Below are 21455 nucleotides of genomic sequence, written 5' to 3'. Positions count from 1 at the left end.
TGATCAATCTTAAAAAATACTCAATGGACTAATTGACAAGGAAAATAGTTGCAGCATAAAAATGTGTGTAGTGTTTATTATTTAAAGTGTTCTCCTAGTTTGTAAAGCATAGGACATGACGTAGGCTACTTGATCTTTAAATCTTTGAATGACCAAGCAGTTAAAAGTTGCTCAACTTCCACATGGCAGCGACCTGCTAAACACGTTTCTGTGTGGAAAAAAACACCCTGGCTATGCAACTAAGATTGGCAAAGCTCCTGTCATATTCACAACACATGAAATGCACTTGTTGCAGATCTGAAATGTTTCTTAAATCGCAACATTTATTACCATTTCGTTTGATTTTTGTTTTTAAGAATTTACAAAAGTACTCAAAAAACTACAACAACGTTGCTGAATCTCCAGAAACTGTATTCCAATTCCGGATCATCAGTGATTAGTCAACTTGAAAATTAACATTTTTAGCATGTAGGCTAGTAAACTATTAGTTTAAAGACAAAATTGTGTCTTTATTTTGTAATTCCCCCTCCTGCCATTTTAAGATAAATAACTGATCAATCTTAAAAAATACTCAATGGAGTCAATGACAAGGAAAATAGTTGCAGAATAAAAATGTGTGTAATGTTTATTATGTAGTGTTCTCCTAGTTTGTAGAGCATAAACTAGGCTACTTGATCTTTAAATGACCAAGAAGTTAAAAGTTGCTCAACTTCCACATGGCAGCGACCTGCTAAACACGTTTCTGTGTGGAAAAAAACACCTAACAGATTGGCAAAACTCCTTTCATATTCACAACACATTGAAATGTACTTGTTGCAGATCTGAAATGTTGCTTAAATCGCAACATTTATTACCATTTTTTTTTTTTTTTTAGAATTTCACAAAAGTACTTTGAAAACAAAAACTACAACAACGTCGCTGAATCCCGAGAAAACTGTACTACCAATTCCAGATCGTCAGCGATTGGTCGTTGTGTTCTTCATTGCGCATTCTGATTGGTTATAAGGCGCTCATGCGAGCTACGTCACGCACTTGCCTTGCCTCCACCTCCAGCGTCGCCTGGTTCCAGTCCAGTCTGGCGAAGCGACAGTCACAAAAACGGTCAGAGAACAAGGAGGGGAGCTGAGCTACGACTACAACTCTGTGTGAACAGTGTGACACCGCCAAGAGGACCGTTTTCTCTTCACACACTTAGACCAGGTGAGTTAACAAACCTACACTGGACACTGTTAAATGTTATTTTTGTTGTTTTGTCTTGTTTGAGACTGTTGAATTCAGCCACGACTTTTCTTCTCCTCTCTTGCCTGCTAGCATTTTGCTATCCAGCTAATTCTGGCTGTCAAAACAACAGGCAGAAGCGTAATCTGCTAGCCAGCCAGAAAAGGGACAGGGTAGCTCTCTCTTTACGAGGTTTTATCACCAATATGAAGACAGCGTTTGGCGTGTTTAAAGGCAGGTATGTTGAAGTGAAAAGCTGTCAAAATATAAGCATGCTCTGTTAAAGAGTTATGTTGCTTTTTTCCCCCCCGATGTAGCTCCTGGTAGTAGCGGAGTAGCCAGCTCGCTAGCGCGGTGTAAACAAACCCATCGTCACAGTCTATTTGGGGAGGGGGGGGAGCTGCAGTGTGTCTTCTGATTATTTTTTTTGACAACAAAGCTTGCCTCGAATATAAATTGAAACATCTGAATTGTCAAAAAAAAAAAAGAGGCTCATTTGTGTGTCTTTTTGTTGAAAGTGAAGGAATTGTCGCTGTCAACAAAAAAGGTAGTGAGGCTGGAGTTTGAGGTTTCTTTGTCTTGCCAGTGTTGTTTTGACTCCTCTGTTCACTATGAGGTTTCTGAGTTTGGAGCTTTGTTTTGTCGGTCTCCATTTGAGCTATTATTTTTCTCCTTTCAGTCAATATTTTTATGTGAATAATAAGTTAGATTAGTCAAGGGAAGAGGGAGTTTCTTTCTTCTTCCCCCCCCAAAAAAAAAACAGCTTCTTTCAAAGGCTTTATTTTATCACTTCACTCTGCTGCTTGGTTATTATTTTCTTTACACATGAATGCTTTGTGATGACTTTTCAGATCAAGACAATCCTGCGCCGAGAACTCTTATGGATCATGCAGTTATTATTTCATAAACAAATTGATTTCACAGTTGTGTTAATGCACGTCTGTGGGGACTTTATGCTTCTTATCCATTCAGCCATATTCATTATTATGTAGAGAACAGGTACAATACGTACAAGCTTATGCCATTATTATAATTCAGCCTTTTGTCAAATGTATTTGATGCTTTTCAGAAAAGCGAAGACTGCCCAGTTAGAATTAATTGGCTCTCCACATTGCTTTTAAGCCATACTGAATACACATAAAGCATTGCATGTACGCTCATCCCATTTCTGTGTTATTCTTATTCTTCAGTTTGCCAGAAGGCATGAGGTCATTTCATAAATATTTTATGGGCCGGGTAGCTGATAGCCTATTTGTCTTGAACCCAAACTTCATGTACAAAAACACTCCCAGCTGTCCCCTAGCTTGATATTAGTCCATGGATATTTCATGGAGCAGTGTCCTAGCTAGTGTTTATGTTGAACCCCAGTTTGCGTTTTTATCAGTGCAGTTTGATCCTTTAGTGTCATTATTTCCAGCTAAAGTTGAGCTTGAATGCAACTTAACATCACTGGAATACAAATTAAAACACCAATCTTTGCTCTTACACTCAAGATGCCTTTACATGTCTGTGTTTTTTGTTGTTGTTGTAAATCCCACATTCTGTAGGGATGCAAAGCAGATAGTTGCATCATGTATACAGACAACATCTTCTACAGAAAATCCAGTTCTGCACAAAGCACAGTAGCAACTATGCAGAAGTTCATTTATCTGACGTTCATCTTACGAGGAAATTTGTGGTCATTTCCTGTTCCAAGATATTAATTTTCAGTTATACAAAGAATGAATTCAGAACATCCATCACTTAAGCTGATGTGTGCACAGAGTCTCATCCTGTTAGGCATCACTATTCAGCAAGACGTCATATATTTTTTACTGGAAGTACAACTGTAGAGATTTTAATGTGTAATGAAGTCATTTTTTGACAGCGTGCCAGGCTGGAGAGCAGCTAAACATAGCTTCTAAGAATAGTAGCGATCTTGTCAGTGCAAAATGGATTGATCATAAGAAGAGAGTAGCTACCTCTCTCTCTCTTTAATATTTTCCTCAACTTGTGTCTGTGATTTCTTACCTTCCCTCACTAGCCTAAAAAAACAGGTTTGTGGTGTGCAAAACAAAGACAACAAAGTGTTCCTTTCTTTTAAATGCGATTGTCCTATTGAACATGTAGACACATAACAACACTAGCAATACGCCCAGCAAAGATGCTCCTAAAAGTCAATAGTTAATTACTTTGTCTATAGGAACACTATGCTTCGAACATCCCATACACTGAGCTTTAAACAGTATCAACAGGGTGAATCTGTTGATCTGTGCCTTACTGGGCGTTTGCTAGCTCCTCTAGGTTTTGCATATTGTTTGTATTTGTGTTTTTGTAGTAAATTATTTAGTGTCCTTCAAACACAATATGTGTACATTAGATTTTATTTCTGTCAAGATTAGGTACATCCCAATAGTACATATCTTGGCTAAGAAAACCCGACCAATAGGACTCAAAAAGATGTTGAAATAATAGAAAATCCATCTTTTTTTAAAGCACCAAACTAACAAACTTGTGTGAAAGGCTAAAATAAACATACATTTATGCAATTTGACCATCACACTGTTCCATTCAGCAGCAACAGAAGGGCACATGTCTTAATATAGTAAGACGTTTTAGGTTTCTGTTTCATCAGAACATTTAGGGGTCTATTTTTATCTACATGTGACCCACCTTTGGATTACCACCCAGGGCTTGAAAACCACGGCCTCTGGTTGATTCACCAGAGGAGCCAACAGCGCATTGACCTTGTTGTGGTCTGTGTCTGCTCTGCTTTCTGTTCAAACAAAAAAAAATGTCTTTAAATAAAGCCAGTAATGTGGACCAAATTACACAGTTTAAGTCCTTTTACTTAAACAACATTTCAAGAGAGAATGTGAAATGATCAGGAAGAGTTACTTTAGAAAGAAACAGACCCAGCAGATTGATTTTTCAGCCTTCACCGCCCACAAACTGTGAAGAGTTGAAAACTTGGTAGAACTAGTTGGCAGTGCCAGCCTGTTAAATGAATGTTTTATGTGGATTTTTCTGCTTTTGCACATTGATCTGATGGCATCGTCGTGTCTGTGTGGAAAGTTGGATAGTGGGAGTGAAATCAGGTCATCTTTTCATTTGTTTATTTACACTTAAGCGCCTTCTTTTCTCAATGAATTCCCTTTACTTTATCAGAAATACTCCTTTAAATAATACAGTTTTTTTTAAGGCTACAAAGGGCTATTCGTTTTGAGTTATTGATTAACTGTCCAGCTGTTTGTGTAGACATTAAGTTAGAGATTGTGACAGTCTTTAGTGATAAATAAAATGTGTGTCGGTGTGTGACAGTGTGTTGTGATGGAGGTTTTATTTTCATATCAATTGAAACAGCTGACGTGTGACAAATGTGACCATCTACTCCAGCAGAGGACACCTGAATGTCACCTAACATATGTTGAGTGTGAGTAATCTGTCATGGTATTTTTCTCCTGTCTCCTGATGATGAGGGATCTCTTTAGAGCTGGGTGTTCTAGGAGATGTGTTTGAGCCTCTAGCAGAGTAGTAGTGGTATATTGTTACTGTAAAATGTTTGAACCCTGTCAGTTAATCCTATGTGTATGCTTGGTGCTGACTTTGCTACGTGGCTGCCTGTTATGGTGCAAGTCTGTGAGTGTGTGTGTGTGTGTGTGTGCTTCCCTTCACACTGGCTCTCTTTGTATTTGTCTCTCCATCATAAGACTGCTGGCAGACACATCAGTAGCTCACTGCTGTACCAGGACTGAGCAGTCACCAGGGGACACACACTTACTCATACAACCAAGATATGAAGACTTATAGTAATACAACCCTTAATAATAACATTCTAGGGGAACTCAGTTGTTTACTTGGAGATGTTGTATATTTAAAGCTTCTGAAAATGGGTTAATTGGGAAACGGTGTTCTGTTTTGGTCCAAAAAAAAGGCTAAACTTAAAGCAAGTGCAAGCCCTCTAAAAACACAATTATATGCACACCATGGGAATATACAATCAAAGGTTTTCAGTAATATCAGGTTAGGGCGGGTGTGTATGTGTGTGGTTATGTTTAAGTGCAGGTCTAAGCAGGACCACAAAGTTCCAGTGAAGAGTAAAAGCAGTCATGTGGTCTCGAGCAGCAGGTTTACATCATTGTAAAGCGCTTCCAAATACAAAGGGAGGCCTATTCACCAACCCCATGCCACATGGACACACACAGCACTAAATTAAGACTCCAGGCTAATCGCATTTTTTGGAAAGAAAATGTGACATCAAACTCTTCTAAATAGTTCAGATGTGCTAGTTAATTGTTTCTAGTAAGACACAGAATTTTAAGAACCTGCTTTTCCCAACCAATATCAATAATACAAGTCAAAACTAAAGGTCAAAATCTTTCATACATGAAAGAAAATATATTATGGATGTGCTCCTTTCTTTCTACCTGTCCTGAGAAAGCAAGGTCAGGGGTTTAAGATATTGACGATTTAACAAGAAAAGATTTTTCTTTAGCCTCCCACGCTAACCCTGACTTTTCCAGGTATAGATTTTTATATTTGACTTGTGATAGTGAAACAAGGGACAGACGGGAGATCGGAAAAGTGCTCAAAGTTCAATGTACAAATTGTGCTGCAAAAGGAAATCTTAATCTCATGTAACATGGACTGTGCTTCGGTTTGACAAGCCAGTTGACGTGGCGTCTTTAGATTAGAGAGGGAATTCATTTACAGAATGAGTTGCTGCAAGAATTAAAAAATATCAGATCTTAGAGTCACAGTGCAACAAGTAAAAAAGTATTTTGGCAGCCTTTCAGGAAGTGATATCTCTAGATAGCAAAAAAAAAAACTTACAGAGGAAACAAAAGGTCTACGGAGAGGAGTTAACCTGTTTGACTGAGTTGAACTAACAGGCCTGGGTAACCTGTTTAAACATGCACTGTGCTGTCTAACCTGAAAAACAAGGACGTAAAACTGTCATGGGCATGTCCCAGTCAGATTAGTTGTGTTAGATGAGATTAGCTCTGAGTAACTCTTTGTAAACAACATGTAATGAGGATGGTTGACTTCCACTCATCACTTATGAATATGACACAAATATCAAATCTGAGGAAACAGCATAGATAATGAAAATATATATTGGCTGACTGTTAAATGGCTATAAAGGACATTGTTTTTTTTTTTATCAGAACTCACATCTGTCATAGACCTACTTTATACCCTCAGGGCAGCACCCATAGGCAGACAGAGAGTCCACAGCTAGGGCATTTAGCAAATATATTGTAGGGTTAGATATTTTGCTCTAATTTTTGTAGGGACCAAAAATGGAGCGAGAATAAAAGATTGACATTTATCAGAAAGCAAGAAACATGACTTCTTAGAAATGCTGTTGTTTTTCATTTTAATTCATGTCATTTCTACAATTACTGTGATTAAATGTGGACAGATGTATACCAAAAAGGAGAGGGATAAATGCATTGCTTGCTTCCCTATGTGACGCAATGTATTTTTTTTGTTGTAATTTGTGTGTGTGTCCGTGTGTGTCAGAGAGAGTATTGACAGCAGGTGACAGGCAACAGAGTGACTCAGACAATTGAGCACATTGTGGGGAAAAAGTCATGCTGCTTGTCAGACACTAACATTCACTGCACAAGAACAAGATGCGGATACCAAACAGGTTCCACAAAATACTGTAATAGCATGGCTGTGGAATAGGATAGACTTCTTATACTCAACATCGCATCACACAATAGGATAGATGACCAGAATGTGGGTCCAATTGTCCTCTTTCCGAAGCTTGGCAAGTGTTTCCTTTTTTTGTGAGAAGAGTCAGAACCAATTTTAGGGGGTTAGATAGAAAATCTCAGGCTAATCAACTTGTTTAGAGCCCCCTTGATTCTGAATTATAACATGAAATCATGTTGTTTTAAAGATCAGTGATGACATTTTCGGCAGAAACACAAAAGTCCCTACTCAATGTTGCCCTAAACAATGAATAATGCCATGCTGATACTATTACTACTTCTACTGTTCTGACCTAATGAGTCTTGGAAAACAGCAGCTGTAATTGGAGGCAAATATCAGTTAGGACAATGAAAGGTGGAGTATTTGTTTTAAACCAAAGCATTATTCTTACTAAACAATCAAAACAATTTTCAGGTCAGTCAAACAAAAACAGGGCTACTGTGGTTCTCCTAATAAAATGAAACAGATTTAACTTTGTAGCCTTGTTTTATGCTTAAAAATGAATCATCCAGCTCTTCATATTTATTTCTACTGTTTATGAAAGCATCATTTGGCACATCTACATGTGTGAAAATGGATTTAATTCTTTCCTTCATGTAGCAGTTAGTTTTATTTTGTTTGACCTTTGTCCTATATTTGCAGAGGTTAGCACTGCTTTTACACTCTGTGGCCTACAATTTAATGTTCTCAAACATTCATCCCAGAACATTTGCATGCCACACAACCACATGATGTTGCAGAGCAGGTTTAGTGAGTCAGATCTGCTGTCCTTTTTTTCTCCCAACTCCTCTTCGCTTCCTTCTTAAACAGAAGTTATACTTTCACCCACTTTGGTCTGCTGCCTTCGCGTGCCGTTAACTTTCCTCACAAAACACTTTTTCTCCCATGGCTCCTCATACTTCATGTATTTACCTCAAACTCTGGCGGCACTCTCTATTATTTAGTTCTCTTGCTGAATCCCACCTCCTCTATTACACATGATTTATACACAATGGGGATTTTATCGTACAGTCACAGCCATGACAAATCGGCCCCTTAGACTGGTGCGTGTCCCCAGTCCCTATTTAAGAACCAGAAGTGGGTACTTCCGCTTCTTTTTTTCTTCTCACTTCCACTTTTTACAGCCTCTGCCAACAGTCACCTCTCACTCATTTCCCTGAGGAGAAAAACGTGAAGAACAAATCAATTCCCATTGACATTTCTCTTCAGCTTTCAGAAATTATTTTCTTACTTTCCTCACAGTCTTTGTTTTTTTTCCCACCTGGGTTCCTGTTGGGGTTTTCTTCAGTTGACAGGATTGAAGCAGGCTTTGTGTGGTTCTTTAGTGACAATTACTACTTTGAAAGAATGTAAGCTGTCTTCTGCTAGTGTGTTTGTGTGTGTGTGCGTGCATGTGTTTGAGAGAGAGAGAGAGAGAGTGAGGAGAAGTGAAAACGAGACGAAGGGAAAGATGGTGGCAATAAGCACAGGGTAATGTTGTGCACCTGGACATCCCTCGGTGGACACAGTTCAATGTGTAGATTTTTAGCTTGGAAATCTAAGCATGATCTGCTAACATTAATCTAAGTGCTATGGGTTTTTATCTCTTTATAGTACAGCCTAGGCTGTCTCTGTCCAAAGAAACAACATTTTCCTACCAGTTCTTTAGGCTCATTGATTAACAAGTAGTATCTCATTTGATCAAATAAGAACATGTTAGGAAAATAAAACATGTCAAGACTTAGTGTAGCATAAGAAAGACCTGTTATGGATCATTCTTTAATCTGTCTTGGAAACATAAAGAAATTCAGAAATGATTTTAGCATTCAGACTTTTGTCAGTAGGAAACAGCTAGCCTGGCTCTGTCTGAAATAACAAAATCTGCCTTTAAGCACCTACAGCTTAATTTTGAACATGTTCTTTCCCAGTTGTTCTAACAAAACAAGAAGATATTAAACTGACATATTGAAGAGGAAGCCTTAATGCTAAAATAATCTAGTTGACTCCAGCTTCAAATGAACCAGATTGAGTATCATCAATCCTCTCTGGACACAATAAGAATGTGTTGTTGTGACAGCTTCTTAGGGGTGAGAAAGGTTATTCTTTGTATTGAAGGTCATTGGTTTGATCCCTCAAAAAACAATTACTGGCCTTAGATAACAGTAGCATCCAGATGCCACAAATCTGCAGGTACTGTAAGAAACACCTAAGTACAGACTATAATGTAGTGACTCAAGCCACCTCAACACCATCTCTTGCAGAGAATGTGTCGAGCTATGAAGTCAAAGACGGTGCATGACGTATAAATAAACGTTAGAGTAAAAAGTCAGAACTGAAGCATTTTTGTAAGCTTAGCTGCGTTGACTTCAACTCAAATGGGCACGACATATAGCCACTTTCTTTGTTGTTGTTCTTGTGAGGCTGAACTCTACATCCCTCCAACCTGAAGACATGTTGCCAGGATACAGAGTCACATCATTGACATCAATATTTAAAGATTGATAATGTCCCTTTTGTTGGGCCAAAGTCACAAAAGGGTTTAAAAACTACCAACACACACGCACTGCAGTTGGTACACACACCGGCTGTATTAGTGGAATTGACCTCTGGGTCAAATCAATATCATCACTATTAAAAGCTCAATAACATCCATAATTAAAAGGCAATAATGGTTATTGATGGTACGCCGTGGGAGCCCAAAGCTGGTTCATAATGTCAAAACAATAAAATATTAGAAATTAATATGGAACTCAGTAAGTGTGTAAAAGATTATGTATTGCAAACACACTGATTGTTTTGTTGGATTTATTCAGGGAAAGCTTGAAATCTGTTAAATTAGGAAACAGCTGTATGGCTCAAAGGCACAGCAGCAGAAAATGTCAAGAAGGAGCTTTGCCATAATCTATTTTTATCCCCACCTTTTTGCTTTTACTCTTGAGATTTACAACTTAGATATATCTATCATAAATTAATTTAAGCTTTAACACATACAAAACAGTTTTAAAGAATTAAAAAGAAAGAAGTAAGATGCAGTGTCAAAGGTCATGTGATAGCCTCAGTTGTTACAGTGTGAGCTACAGTTTATTATACTGCTAAAAAAAACAGCATTCACCATATAGCATCTGTGTCACAATGCTTCACTGATTTCATATAATGCGTGACATGACAACCTCGCTAACTGCCCGCACATGAGATACATGCAGTCAACTGTGTGGATTTTGACTCCACAAATACAACACAGCTTTTTTTTATGTTTTCTTGATGTTAGCTCAACTGTTTAGTTTTATATTATATACATGTAGAACTGAAACTTGATCGATTTAAGGCCCCTCCTTTTATACCCTCTGTCTTTTTCCGAGTTGAAGTGTCATTCTGGGGCAGTTTGATTGTTTTTTCCCGTTTCCTGAGATATTGTAGCTTGCAGGAAAACAGCAGATGGTTAAGTTGTATTTCTGATTGGTTTGGTCCGTGGAGTTTTAGTGTGGAGAGTAATTTAACCTCATACAGGGGCTGTAATTGAGGGGAAAATAGGGGTGTGGATGACAGTCTCAAGGCATTTATGTGCCAAGAAAATTGTGCTCATACAGTTACCCTGCACAAAACATTTTTTATGAGTCATTTTACATCCTGTTGTCGATTCACATAATGTGTCGGCTGTTCTCTCAGAACTCAAACTTCTACAGTAAGAGTGTTGGCTCAAACCCTGGGAAGCCCCATTTGGTTTGGCTGTTTGAATCAGATTCTTTCTTTGTTACTTTTCTTTTCTCAGCATTTTATGTTCAATCCATCATAATGAGTCTTTTATCTCAATATGGGGTCAGGCATACATTTCTGTGCAGTGTCCTCTGCTACTGTGGTCGTCAGGGCAGTGCTTGAAGACAGTGCCAATGAGTGTATGTGTTGGAGCTTTAGGTCTTTTACTGTGTTTCTTGATAATTCGACTGTAAAAAAAAAAATCAGCGACAGTCACGCATTTATGGCTTGAAAAATGAAAATAAAAAAAATACATGGGATGGGACACGACTTTTTCATCATCAGGGCAAAAACAGAAAATATAGACTTTTACAAAAGTAATGCTGCTCAATCATCCCTTTTGGGCCTCCACATGTGTGTTGGTGACTGTACCTGCAGAGACCCTGCCCTAGGAGTGGATACAATTCAGTGATTGACTGTGATTCAAACCGGAAAATATAATCATATTAAGGTGAAACGTCAAGCGGATAAAGCTGTTTTCAAAACAAGGGTGAAGCCTGGGTTGTCTTTCATCCGCAGACACTGAGTTGGTCTGCTTTCTGTTGTACAGGCAGGTCCCTAACACCGGCAGTTTATCTTAGGCTAGTGTGTTAAACTCCTGAGCTTCTCTATTACAACAAATGTAACAGGCCTATTCTCTGGTAACTTGCAGTGTAGCTACAGGCAGTAAACATACACTGTGCTGAGTTCTACAGTGGGTGTGCGATTCTGGTGGCATTGAGCCCAGGAAGAGGGGCCTCGTTTGAATGTTGTGATTACAAGCATTTCTACTGACTCTACCTTTAATTAGAGGGAGGGGAAGTGAAGAGAGGTCGCTGGAATGAAGCAAGACTTGTGTCAGATGTTTTCATTTTGTAGGACTTTTATTATCAGCCGCAGTTTTGACCTCTTAATGGGAATTTTTTTAAATGTAAAAAAATTAAGTAAAGCACTTTCCATATGCCAGGACTATACACTCTCTCTCTCTCTCTCTCTCGGGTTCCTCCACACAAGTTTCTTCAATGCATTTTTCTTTTTCTTCTCCTGCTACCAGACTCTTATCTGACCCAAACAGAAAACAAAGTTGTCAGGAGTGCTTTTTGTTCATGTTTGGCAATCAGGCCAGCAGACAGTTATCCTGGGAATCGACCACAGCTGCAAAATTACGCTCAAAAAACCTCAGAAGCGGCTTATTCCTTTTATTCCCAAGCTAATTTGGAGCCCGCATGACATCTCATGTTTCATCATGTTCAAAATTGAGGGCGCAGTTACTCAAAAAGCGTGGCGATATAATTTTCAAAAATGGTCGATTGGGGAGAAAGAGGAGGGAGGGAAAGCGGGGAGATTGATTGGACAATCTCTGAGAGTAAAAGTGTTTGATTTCGACGAGGGCTCGTGCCCACAGGCCAGTCGTCTCAGTTCAGCTCAGACCGTCTTCTTTCTTATCTTCACAGCACAGAATAGATCAACTGTCTGCTGGTCGATAGCATCGGGCTATGGAACTCTATGTTTTCCTTATTGCTCTCTCAATGATGGTCTCTGAGTGTAGTCTGTTACTTCTTGCTTCTTTGTTTCCCTCCCCTTCTCATCCTCTCACTTTTCTTTTGCACTGCAATTTTCTTACAACACCACCGGCTGTGGTGAGATGTTTCAGCTCTGGAAAAATTATAATTAGTAAAAAAAAAACAAAAAAAACAGCCTGCACATTCCCTCTAATTACAGCACATACCTCTCACTGTAATTAATAATAACTTCTGGTGAAAAAATGCATGACACGCTTACAGGAATGAGTGTTCCTGACGTCTGATACAGTAGAGGACTTATTTTGGTCATAACTGTGTTTTAATACAAAATATTATAAGAGTTTAACTGTTAAAATATATTGATATGTGATGATAAAGTGCTTCTGTGTGTCAGTTTGCCCTTTACTTTAGATCTATTGCAGCTCTTTTGTTCCATACATCGTTAACGATAACAGATGATGTTGTTCGCAGTCTTTGTGTACATGTTTACAAGTGCATGCTCAGGTACCTCTTTCCCCTTGAGTATTCAATTCCCTTATGTACATTTGTGGTAGGTGGTTTAAATGAAGTGGTCCAGTGCTCGGGGCCCCTCTTAAGTGCTGTGTGTGTGTGTTTGAGATGGTGACACACACACACACACACACACACACACACAGAAAACTGATCTCAGCAATGTAAGACATGCTGATACCAATGTGCAGCTGTAGTTCTCATCAATTACCGAACATTAAACGCTTCAGTTGCTGTGTGAGTTTCGAAACAAGCTGCTGTAAAAACAGATGGAAAGGTCCTCTGTGCATGTTTTTACCCATGATGCATTACTATCTCAACAGGATGGGAGTTTGTTACTTGTTTTTTTTGTCTTATTGTTCTATGTATGCTTTACCTTCAGTATGAGCAATGGTTTGCTTTTTACTTGTTTTTAATTGGAGTACAACACAAAGCTAAAGAGATAATTTTTGTGGTGTGAGAAAGATGACGATAAAAATCAGAGGTTGCATTTTAAGATCTCAACACAGAACAAATCTACTTCCCGTGTGTGATACTCCTGTTCCTGTCCTTGACAGCTCTTGTCGCTAAGCAACTCACCATGACAGAGAAATGGCAGCGCCTTATTGACTGCTGGTGTGGGTAGATCCAGTATGTTAAGGCCTTAATAACACCGTTAATTTTGTGAACTGGTGGAGATGAAATTTCGACAAGTTTGGTGTTTTAGCTCCAGTGCAGAGCTGCTTTGTCTGAATGAACATTAGCCGAGTAGTGATAGATCTGCAGGGCATTCTGCCTTGTATGGGGATTGAACTTGTGGCCTTTTAACTACTAGATAATGCCTCCACTGTTATGTATTTAGTTAGAATAGTCAGGCTTCCTAATGCTTCAGCTGTGATATATTGTATATACTATACTGCTGTAATTGCTTGTTCTGAAAGCAAAGTTCTGCACTTTATTTCTTGTTTGAGATGAAGTCTCACAGTATAGTCTTGTCTTTTGTTTTGTTTTGATTGCATTATGTAACTTTAATTTCAAATATGAGGATAAACAAAATCATAAAAATTGAAAACTAATTTACCCATGTCTCCCTATTCCCTGCCTTTCTCTCTTTTCCACCTTCTCCTCCTCTCTTTCTGTTTTCTCAGGGTTTGTCCCATTAAGTCCTGAAGATTTTAGACCAGTCCAAAGACTAGAGCCCCCTCAGTGGAGTCCAGGTTGGTCAAATATTTCATGTTGATATATTTCTTCACATCCTGATGTCATACCCCTCTTATTTATTAGTCCCTGTAGCATCTGATATCATCACACTAATCCTGAGCAAGCTTTGCAATGGAATTTACATTGATTATTTTTCACTGATATAGGCAAATATTAAATATTGAAAAAAAAATATTATAAATGGTTTTCTTAATCCCTCACAGTTTGACCAGGCTTGGTCTCATCTCTCTTCAGTCAGCTCCTTCCTCTCAGTCTTCTGTCCGTGGAGGCCGGTCCAGCGTTTCAAGCTGGACGGAGGGGAGACGAGCGGGGCCGAGGGCCCGGCCTTTGTGCTGCGACACAGAACTTCCAACCTCATTGACCACACCACAAATGACACGCCTACAGATCCCATGAGTCCTCGGGAGAAGGATGACACACCCACCTCAGGTTCTTCAACAAGTTACCTCAGCACCTCAGAGTGCCCGTCACACAATGGGGTGAGTTTCCAAAACACAGACGCACACATTCATGCTGTCATCTGGTTGGTTCAGAGCCATGTGGCGCGGCATGGGTCGACTGGTCACACTGTAAAACTGTACCGCCAAAACACTCACCCTCACATTAATAATGAAAACAGTGTTGAATACATAAGACCCTGGCTCAGTTAGTGTTTTCTTGTAAATTAGAATCTTACTTTAAGACTTACTTTTCAACATTTTCACCACTTAAAATGTTCAGATACAGATTCAGCATTTGCCTTTTTATATCAGCTTATTTTCAAAGCTGCCTGTCATTCACATGTGCACACAAAGCTTTGGAGATATGAGTCACACACTGCACACACATCAAGTTGTGTCCATTAAATACTGTAATTAGTATTGCAGATTAATTACTGGACCACAGTATGTGTATGCAAAGTTTCAGCACCAGCTTTTCTTTGAAGACTTAAGTTCCCACTGATCAACAAAGTAGAGAGTTAATTAATCATAAAAAGATACTCTGACCTCAGATGAACAGATTTCAATGTAAAGTTTGTTCAGAAAAGTTTTGGAGCAACAACAATGTGAGATTACCCGTGTGTGCCTTTTAAAAGAACTGCACAGTGTTGCTCAGTTCTACTTTAATTTTCTTAATCGGTTAGTTATCCTCACAGCCTTGAGCACAAAACATAATGGCACAATAAATACAAGCAAGTGAGACGCAGTGAAAGATGCAGGTGACACACTTTAAGGGGAACAACAGTGAAATTCAAAGAAGACAAGATGAACTCATGACTGCCAGAATGAGTGTGAAACAAGTGAACTCAGAACTTTCACACAGTTTAGGAGCTTCGGTCGTAAAGATCTCAGCCTACAAACACTGTGCAGAAATAAGTCAGAAATAAACACAAATTATGGTTTCTGTTAGTTTTTTGTGCTTTATGCAATCAGTTTTTTCGGCTTAAGAATAAGTTTGATCTTGGTCCCGTTTCCCGAGCTTTCTCACCATCCAACACCCCCATTCATTATTATTATCGACACCCTCAGCACCTTCAAGGCTGCTCTAACTCGATGATGAGTCATTCAGTGTTAGTAATTAATGGTGCATTATAATCAGGGTTGGCTTCACACTTAGATTCACTTTCCTGTCTATACAGACGTGGATATTGAATGTGTTCCCAAAAATAGACCTGCTCTGTCTATGTACAGACGTCTTCTTGGAAGGAGAGCAAACGCGTTGCCAAAACTCTGTGAGAAGATCATCCCCTGAAGACAGCCTATCTAACTGATCGAACAACACTTGTGTTACATTTGACCGTGCGTGTGTGTGTGTACAGACAAAGCTGCCACTATGTTGTTTGGTGTAAAAGGCAATCTGCTCAGAGCCATTGAGCTGCAACACAATAGCATTGGTGTGTGTGCATTGTTCCCGCTGTAACGCAACACTGATACCTGAGAGGGAGCTTTGGGGCCCCCCTAGCCCCAGTCACAGAGGCCAGGCTGTCTTGACACCCCAGAGGGCCCCCATTGAATTTTTTTCAGCATTTTGGATATGTGTTAGCGTGAGTCTTAAAATGTGTTTGTGAGTGTGTGTGTGTGGTTTAGCTTAGGGGGGTATCACACACCCTGTTTGATGTCAGACTGGATTGACTGTCTCTTATTCTGGCAGTTTTTTTTTCTATAACTTCTGTTTTCAAAGCTACAGGGAAGGTTTTTTTTTCCTGTTTTTTTTCCCTTTCTTGAACATCTTCCCAATGCAGTCCAGTTTTCCTGATCACACCCAAATGTTTCTTTTCAACAGCATAAAAAACCCCCTGGCTCTTAACCAGCCAACAATTTGAAATATTTGATATTTTGAAACATACATTTGTAGTTAAAACTTGTCGTAATGATGCTTCTAAAACTAACATACATTTTCAGCAACCCCTGCATTCACCTCTGTGTCTTCAAATTTTCACAGTGAGTGTTTTAGAGGTTTAGTTTTATTCAATGAAGTCATTAAAACGGTACAAATCTGAGCAAAACGACTGTTAGGCCAGTCAGGTTCAATTGGAAGTTGGTGCTAAGGCAACTAATGAAAATTAGATTTCAGGAGAGTGAATAAAAGAGCCTGCTCGGAACTAAAAATATCCCCAGAACCCAATAGCATCTGATTCAGTTACCCTGTTCTATAAAGTTGATCTTATAGAGTACAAATAGACTGCTTTGCTGTCGTAATTTGCCAAAACAAAAGAAACGTTACTGTCACCATGCACCTTAAACTCTGAAACAAGATCAACACATACTGTATAAACAGATGAATGAAAAGAGAGACACTGAGCCAAAACTGCAAGCTGTGGAATTTTATTACACACATCAACTTCAACCAACAACACAACAAAGGAAAAACCTCCGAACAATGCATGGGGTTTTGTTCCTATGACTCCACTGTACATCCTCTCTTTGTGCTGAGGGCTTTTTTTTATATATATAGCTTTCATGCATTCACGACAGCCCTCAGGTGCATCTTGCATCCAGTTTTGCTTCCTCTCATTGTACCTGTCACATACTTACTCTAGCATTGATATTATCATCAATGCGTTCAACCCTCAGACATTTTAGACGAGGAACATCTGAACTTCTAACGCTCTAATGCTGCCACAACTTGACAGCGAGAGGGAAAAAGGGAAATATGGACGCCGTTGAGGAATTAGCCTAAATATAAAGCTTTCTATCATGATATGGATGTAAGTTACATTTACTTCATCTTTATGGAATATTTATGACACTGTGGGAATATATGTAGAATTGCATGAATCAAGACAGGAAGACAGGGAAAGGACCATCCTGGCTTTTAAAATGAACATCATGGTCCCAGTCCTTCTCTGCTTTTTCCCAGCACACAGGTACTGCAGTGTCAAAATGATAGACACAAGGAAGGGTAGTTGTGTGTCAGATGTCAGACTATCCATATACTGAACCCAACCATTTTTCGAGCCAGTAAAAATTCAGGTACATTTTTTTTTTTTGGAATGTATAAAAAATACTTGCATATTTTTATAGGTTATGGTTGGTGGATTTGCTACCTTTTGGGATGAGGTAAACTAGCTTTTTATCCCTTTTATACACTTGACGCTAAGGTATGCTAGGTGTATATGCAAGATATTGGCTGCTTGCTAAAGATAGCCTTAATAACTGCTCAGACTCTAACTGGTATCGACCTTTTCATCAACGTTTTGAAAAAAAGAAAAGCTATATTCCAAAATGTATCTTCTTGTTTTAAAGACAGTCAGTGAGGAAAATATGAGGAGCAGATATATTTTGAGTTTGAGTTTGAAGTTACACTTGACGCAAACCAGCAAAATATTAAGACAAAATCTGTTTTTTTTTTGTTGCCAGACTACTAACAGATGTGTTGTGGTGTCTTCATGATCACGGTCTTGAACAGTTTGTCTCGTGGCAGCCTGAACACAGCGTCCACTTTATTTTAAAGGTCTGCCATGTGTGTGTTTGGAACATACTGTCTGTTTTTGAAGGCCTTGGCATCTTTTCCAAATTGTTATCATCCCAAGAGAGCATTGTGCATGTGTGAGTCACATGTCGAATCACTCCGTCTGTGCTGTGGTGGGGGTTACCGTGTACAAGGGTGAGCTGAGCTCATCCCTCTTTGGTCTGTAAGAATTCCAGACTCAGCTCCCATTGGTCTGCAGAGTTTCACTAAACTCCTATTGGCTGATGTGTGTATCCTGGATTCCGCCCCCTTCCAAACTGCCAGCATGTGACTCTGTTTACATTCAGACGAAAGTTCAGTGTTTTTCTGGAAGATAAGACTTGTTCCTCAAATTCCTCTCCTTTCAAAGTAATCTCCCAGCAAGTCTCTGTCCTCACATTCACACAGTGCTTCAGGTGTGCATGCAAACACTCATTAGTCAGGTGAAAGCCATTAGCCAGGTCTACATACTGAGTGGTTAATGAGTCTGAGGGGATGCATGTTTTTGTGTAAGTGTGTGGGACAGAGGGGGAGATTGGTCTTCAGGGGCTTTTATGAAAAACTGCCTCATTTAAACCGGAACAGACCAGGTTCTCCAGGGATTTCCTCGCCCCTCTGTTGTTCTTGTGTCTGTTTATCATTTACGAGTAGTTGCTAGGCGCGCACGTTTAAAAAGCGTTCCAAGTCTTGTGCTGTTTTTGTTATTCTTGACTTTGTCCTGAAAACACGCTTCTCCTGCAAGAGTTTCTTTAGAACTTCATCCACTTTTTGATGTAGTTGTGTTGCTGTCGACACATCTTGACCTGACCGAAGGTTAAATATACATTGCCTTTATTTTCTTTAATGATCTTTTATGTCGTCATTATAATCACTCCCAGCCTCATATGTTTAAACAACACCTACAAAAGGTTAGAATACATTTGAGATTTTCTGACCTGTCAGCAATTAAATTTACACATGGAATAACATATGATAATGGAGAGATCAGAATACATATTTCGGATAATCAATCTGGTCTTTTTTTTCAGACTTCTGAGTTTTCTCTCTTAAATAATCTCTGCATTAATCACTGTTATCACCCTATGTAAGCAATGATAAAAATAGATTCAGTGAACTACAGTAACCATGTTGTCTCATCGTGCTGTCATTTAGGGTGTGCCTGCAACACACTGATAAGGCTATTTACTCTTTTTATCAGACGTACACTCAACATACACCAAACACAAACTCTCTAGCATGTTCACAAACCTGGACACACATGCACACACATGCGTATATATATTTATACAGAAAACACTGGGCCTATTTTGTGTTTTTTTTTTTTTGTTTGAGTTTTTGAGTATAATATTCATGAGTCAAAATAATCATTGGTTGCAGATCTAGTTATTGTGCTGCAGTCAGTGCTAGATTTAAATGTGGAAAGCGGGGGTGTTTAATTCATAGCAAACATAACAGTTTTCAAGCCTAAAGTGGAAACTTATAAGATTCCTCAAACTCCCTGTGGAGCCAAATGTTTCGTTTGATTAATGACTAAATAAATAGAATGGGGTCGAAACAATTCCCTCAGGCGTTTCCCCAGGAATTCTTTTCTTAGAAAATTCCAAACAGACCTCGGGCGAAGAATGACAACATTCGAGATGATGATTTCACCAACGCACGTGACTGTTGCTGGGAGAGCAGATGAGCAGCCAACTGGACTGTGCTGACCTCCGGACTGTTTTAGTCATACATGATGAGCTGATAAACTCTGAGTTCTCTGAACCGAGGAGGGACACTTTCCAGAGGAATGGGATCATATCCGTTCTCTCATACACACGCACACACGCGCGCACACACACACACACGCACACACGCGCGCACACACACACACACACTGAGCGAAATTTGACTCTGCAACCTCTGCCATGACAAATTGTTGGAGACTGGATTGCTGGGGATGAGTCACGTGTTGCAGACAGGCCGCGTTCATCATGAAGCATTTGTACATGTGTGTGTGTGTGTGTGTAAGCACTGTAGTATGTAAGGGATCGCCCGTGTTTCCGAGAAGCTGCTTCCCTCCTTTTTTAGTTTTGATGTCAGCAACTTTAGCTCGACCATCAACAGCCAAACTGCTCAGCATCACTTACTGCTAAACAACAACGTCATAGTTTTCAGTCTGGATTGAGTCAAATGCAGCCAAACAGATGTTTTTTTTAGTTTCTTTTCCGTTTCTTGAGCTGCCAGCTGGTTGTTTTCAGAAGTATTTTTCTGCAAACACCATCAGCTTCCTCTTCACAGCTCAACCCTCTGTGTTTCATGTGGTAAAAAGATTTCAACGTACAGACACTCTACCAACTTATTAACCACAAACACTTCCATGACAACGAGGGAAATAACATTGTGGGAAATGTCACAAGTGTTTTTAATAACAATGTGTCTTTGTGCTCCTGTGAAAAATCAGGTTCTCTAAAACATCAGCTGTTGATCAACTGTTTGAAATAAGAAGTCAATGCAGAAGTGCAAAAACCCGCACTCAAAAAATGTTAAAATGCCAATGTGAAACTGTATGCGGTGTCATTTTTTAAAATTAAATCGTCCATTTAGAGTTTATGAATGCTACGAGTTTAGAATTCTGGGTCTGATATGATTGACAGATGGGCACTTTGAAGCCAGCAAAGAAGATTCATTCAGCCTTCCTCAGCAACGTCCTAAAGTTAGTTAGAGTCAGCATTTCCAACATGGCGACCACCATTGTCAGGCTTGATAATGCCCTTTTAGAAGCCAGCCACATCCAATACAGTCTTTAAAGAGGATGTTCACCTCTTTACAAGCATGATCTCTTTCTTACAATCCCGACCCAATAGCATAAAACGAAAAAAAGTGTAACTGTTGTTGTGGTTCAGTGCCCCACATTTATCATCGACTCTCTTCCTATTTCTGTTTATTTTTCACACTGAATGTGTGAGCTAGAGCGGAGTGTGTATGACACGATGTCCTTAATGTGTTTACTGCACCAGTGCACTAGCTGCCTGTATGTCGTGTGTGAAATAGATGTGGATGCAGTTCACCTTAGTCTCATCTATGCAGGTATGAATGTGCTGCATTTCAAGGTAACACCTATTCAGTGAATGTACACTTAGAGGACACCCTGTTTATCCCCCTCCACACACACACACACACACACACACACACACACACACACACACACACAAAGGGGTATTCACAACCTTCAAGAATAACCTTACAATCCACAGCGAGTTCGGCCACAGCTGTATCAGAGCTTACACCTCATTACATGCATGCATGGACACACATGAGAGGCTATTACTGACACACACACACACACACACACACACACACACACACACTCACATACACACACAAAGCCTGCATAGCACACGTGACTACTTGGCAGTCACCCACATACCCTATGCTCAAATAGTACACTCCATCACTGACGCTTAACCTCACAAACTACCACACACACACACACACACACACACACACACACACACACACACAACAATCGATGCCAGGTGTCGCCTTTATCACAGCTTTGAAAGTGTGATTGAAATAGTGCCCCTATCTACCCAGCAGCAGACTGAGATTTACATGCATGAAGAAGAGCATTCTACAAACTAGTAAAAAGACACACACAGGCGGGTTTCAGACCAACGAAAT

At 39.5% G+C, this 21455-nt stretch overlaps 1 protein-coding gene across 1 annotated transcript in view; it reads left to right on the top strand.

Annotated features, from left to right (window-relative positions):
- The first annotated feature begins 1044 nt into the window (after positions 1–1044).
- Positions 1045–21455, top strand: part of adipor2 (adiponectin receptor 2) — a 28043-nt gene continuing 7632 nt past the window's right edge. Inside the window, exons 1-3 of the mRNA XM_020653008.3 lie at positions 1045–1200; positions 13793–13861; positions 14069–14344. Of these exons, the coding sequence (XP_020508664.1) occupies positions 14258–14344 (87 nt within the window). The 5' untranslated portion in view covers positions 1045–1200; positions 13793–13861; positions 14069–14257. The remainder of the gene's footprint in view (positions 1201–13792; positions 13862–14068; positions 14345–21455) is intronic.

This window comes from Labrus bergylta, chromosome 23, assembly GCF_963930695.1.
Source record: "Labrus bergylta chromosome 23, fLabBer1.1, whole genome shotgun sequence".
Taxonomy (NCBI): Eukaryota; Metazoa; Chordata; class Actinopteri; order Labriformes; family Labridae; genus Labrus; species Labrus bergylta.
The sequence above is the reverse complement of the archived record's forward strand: the minus strand, read 5'-3'. Positions and strand labels throughout refer to the sequence as shown.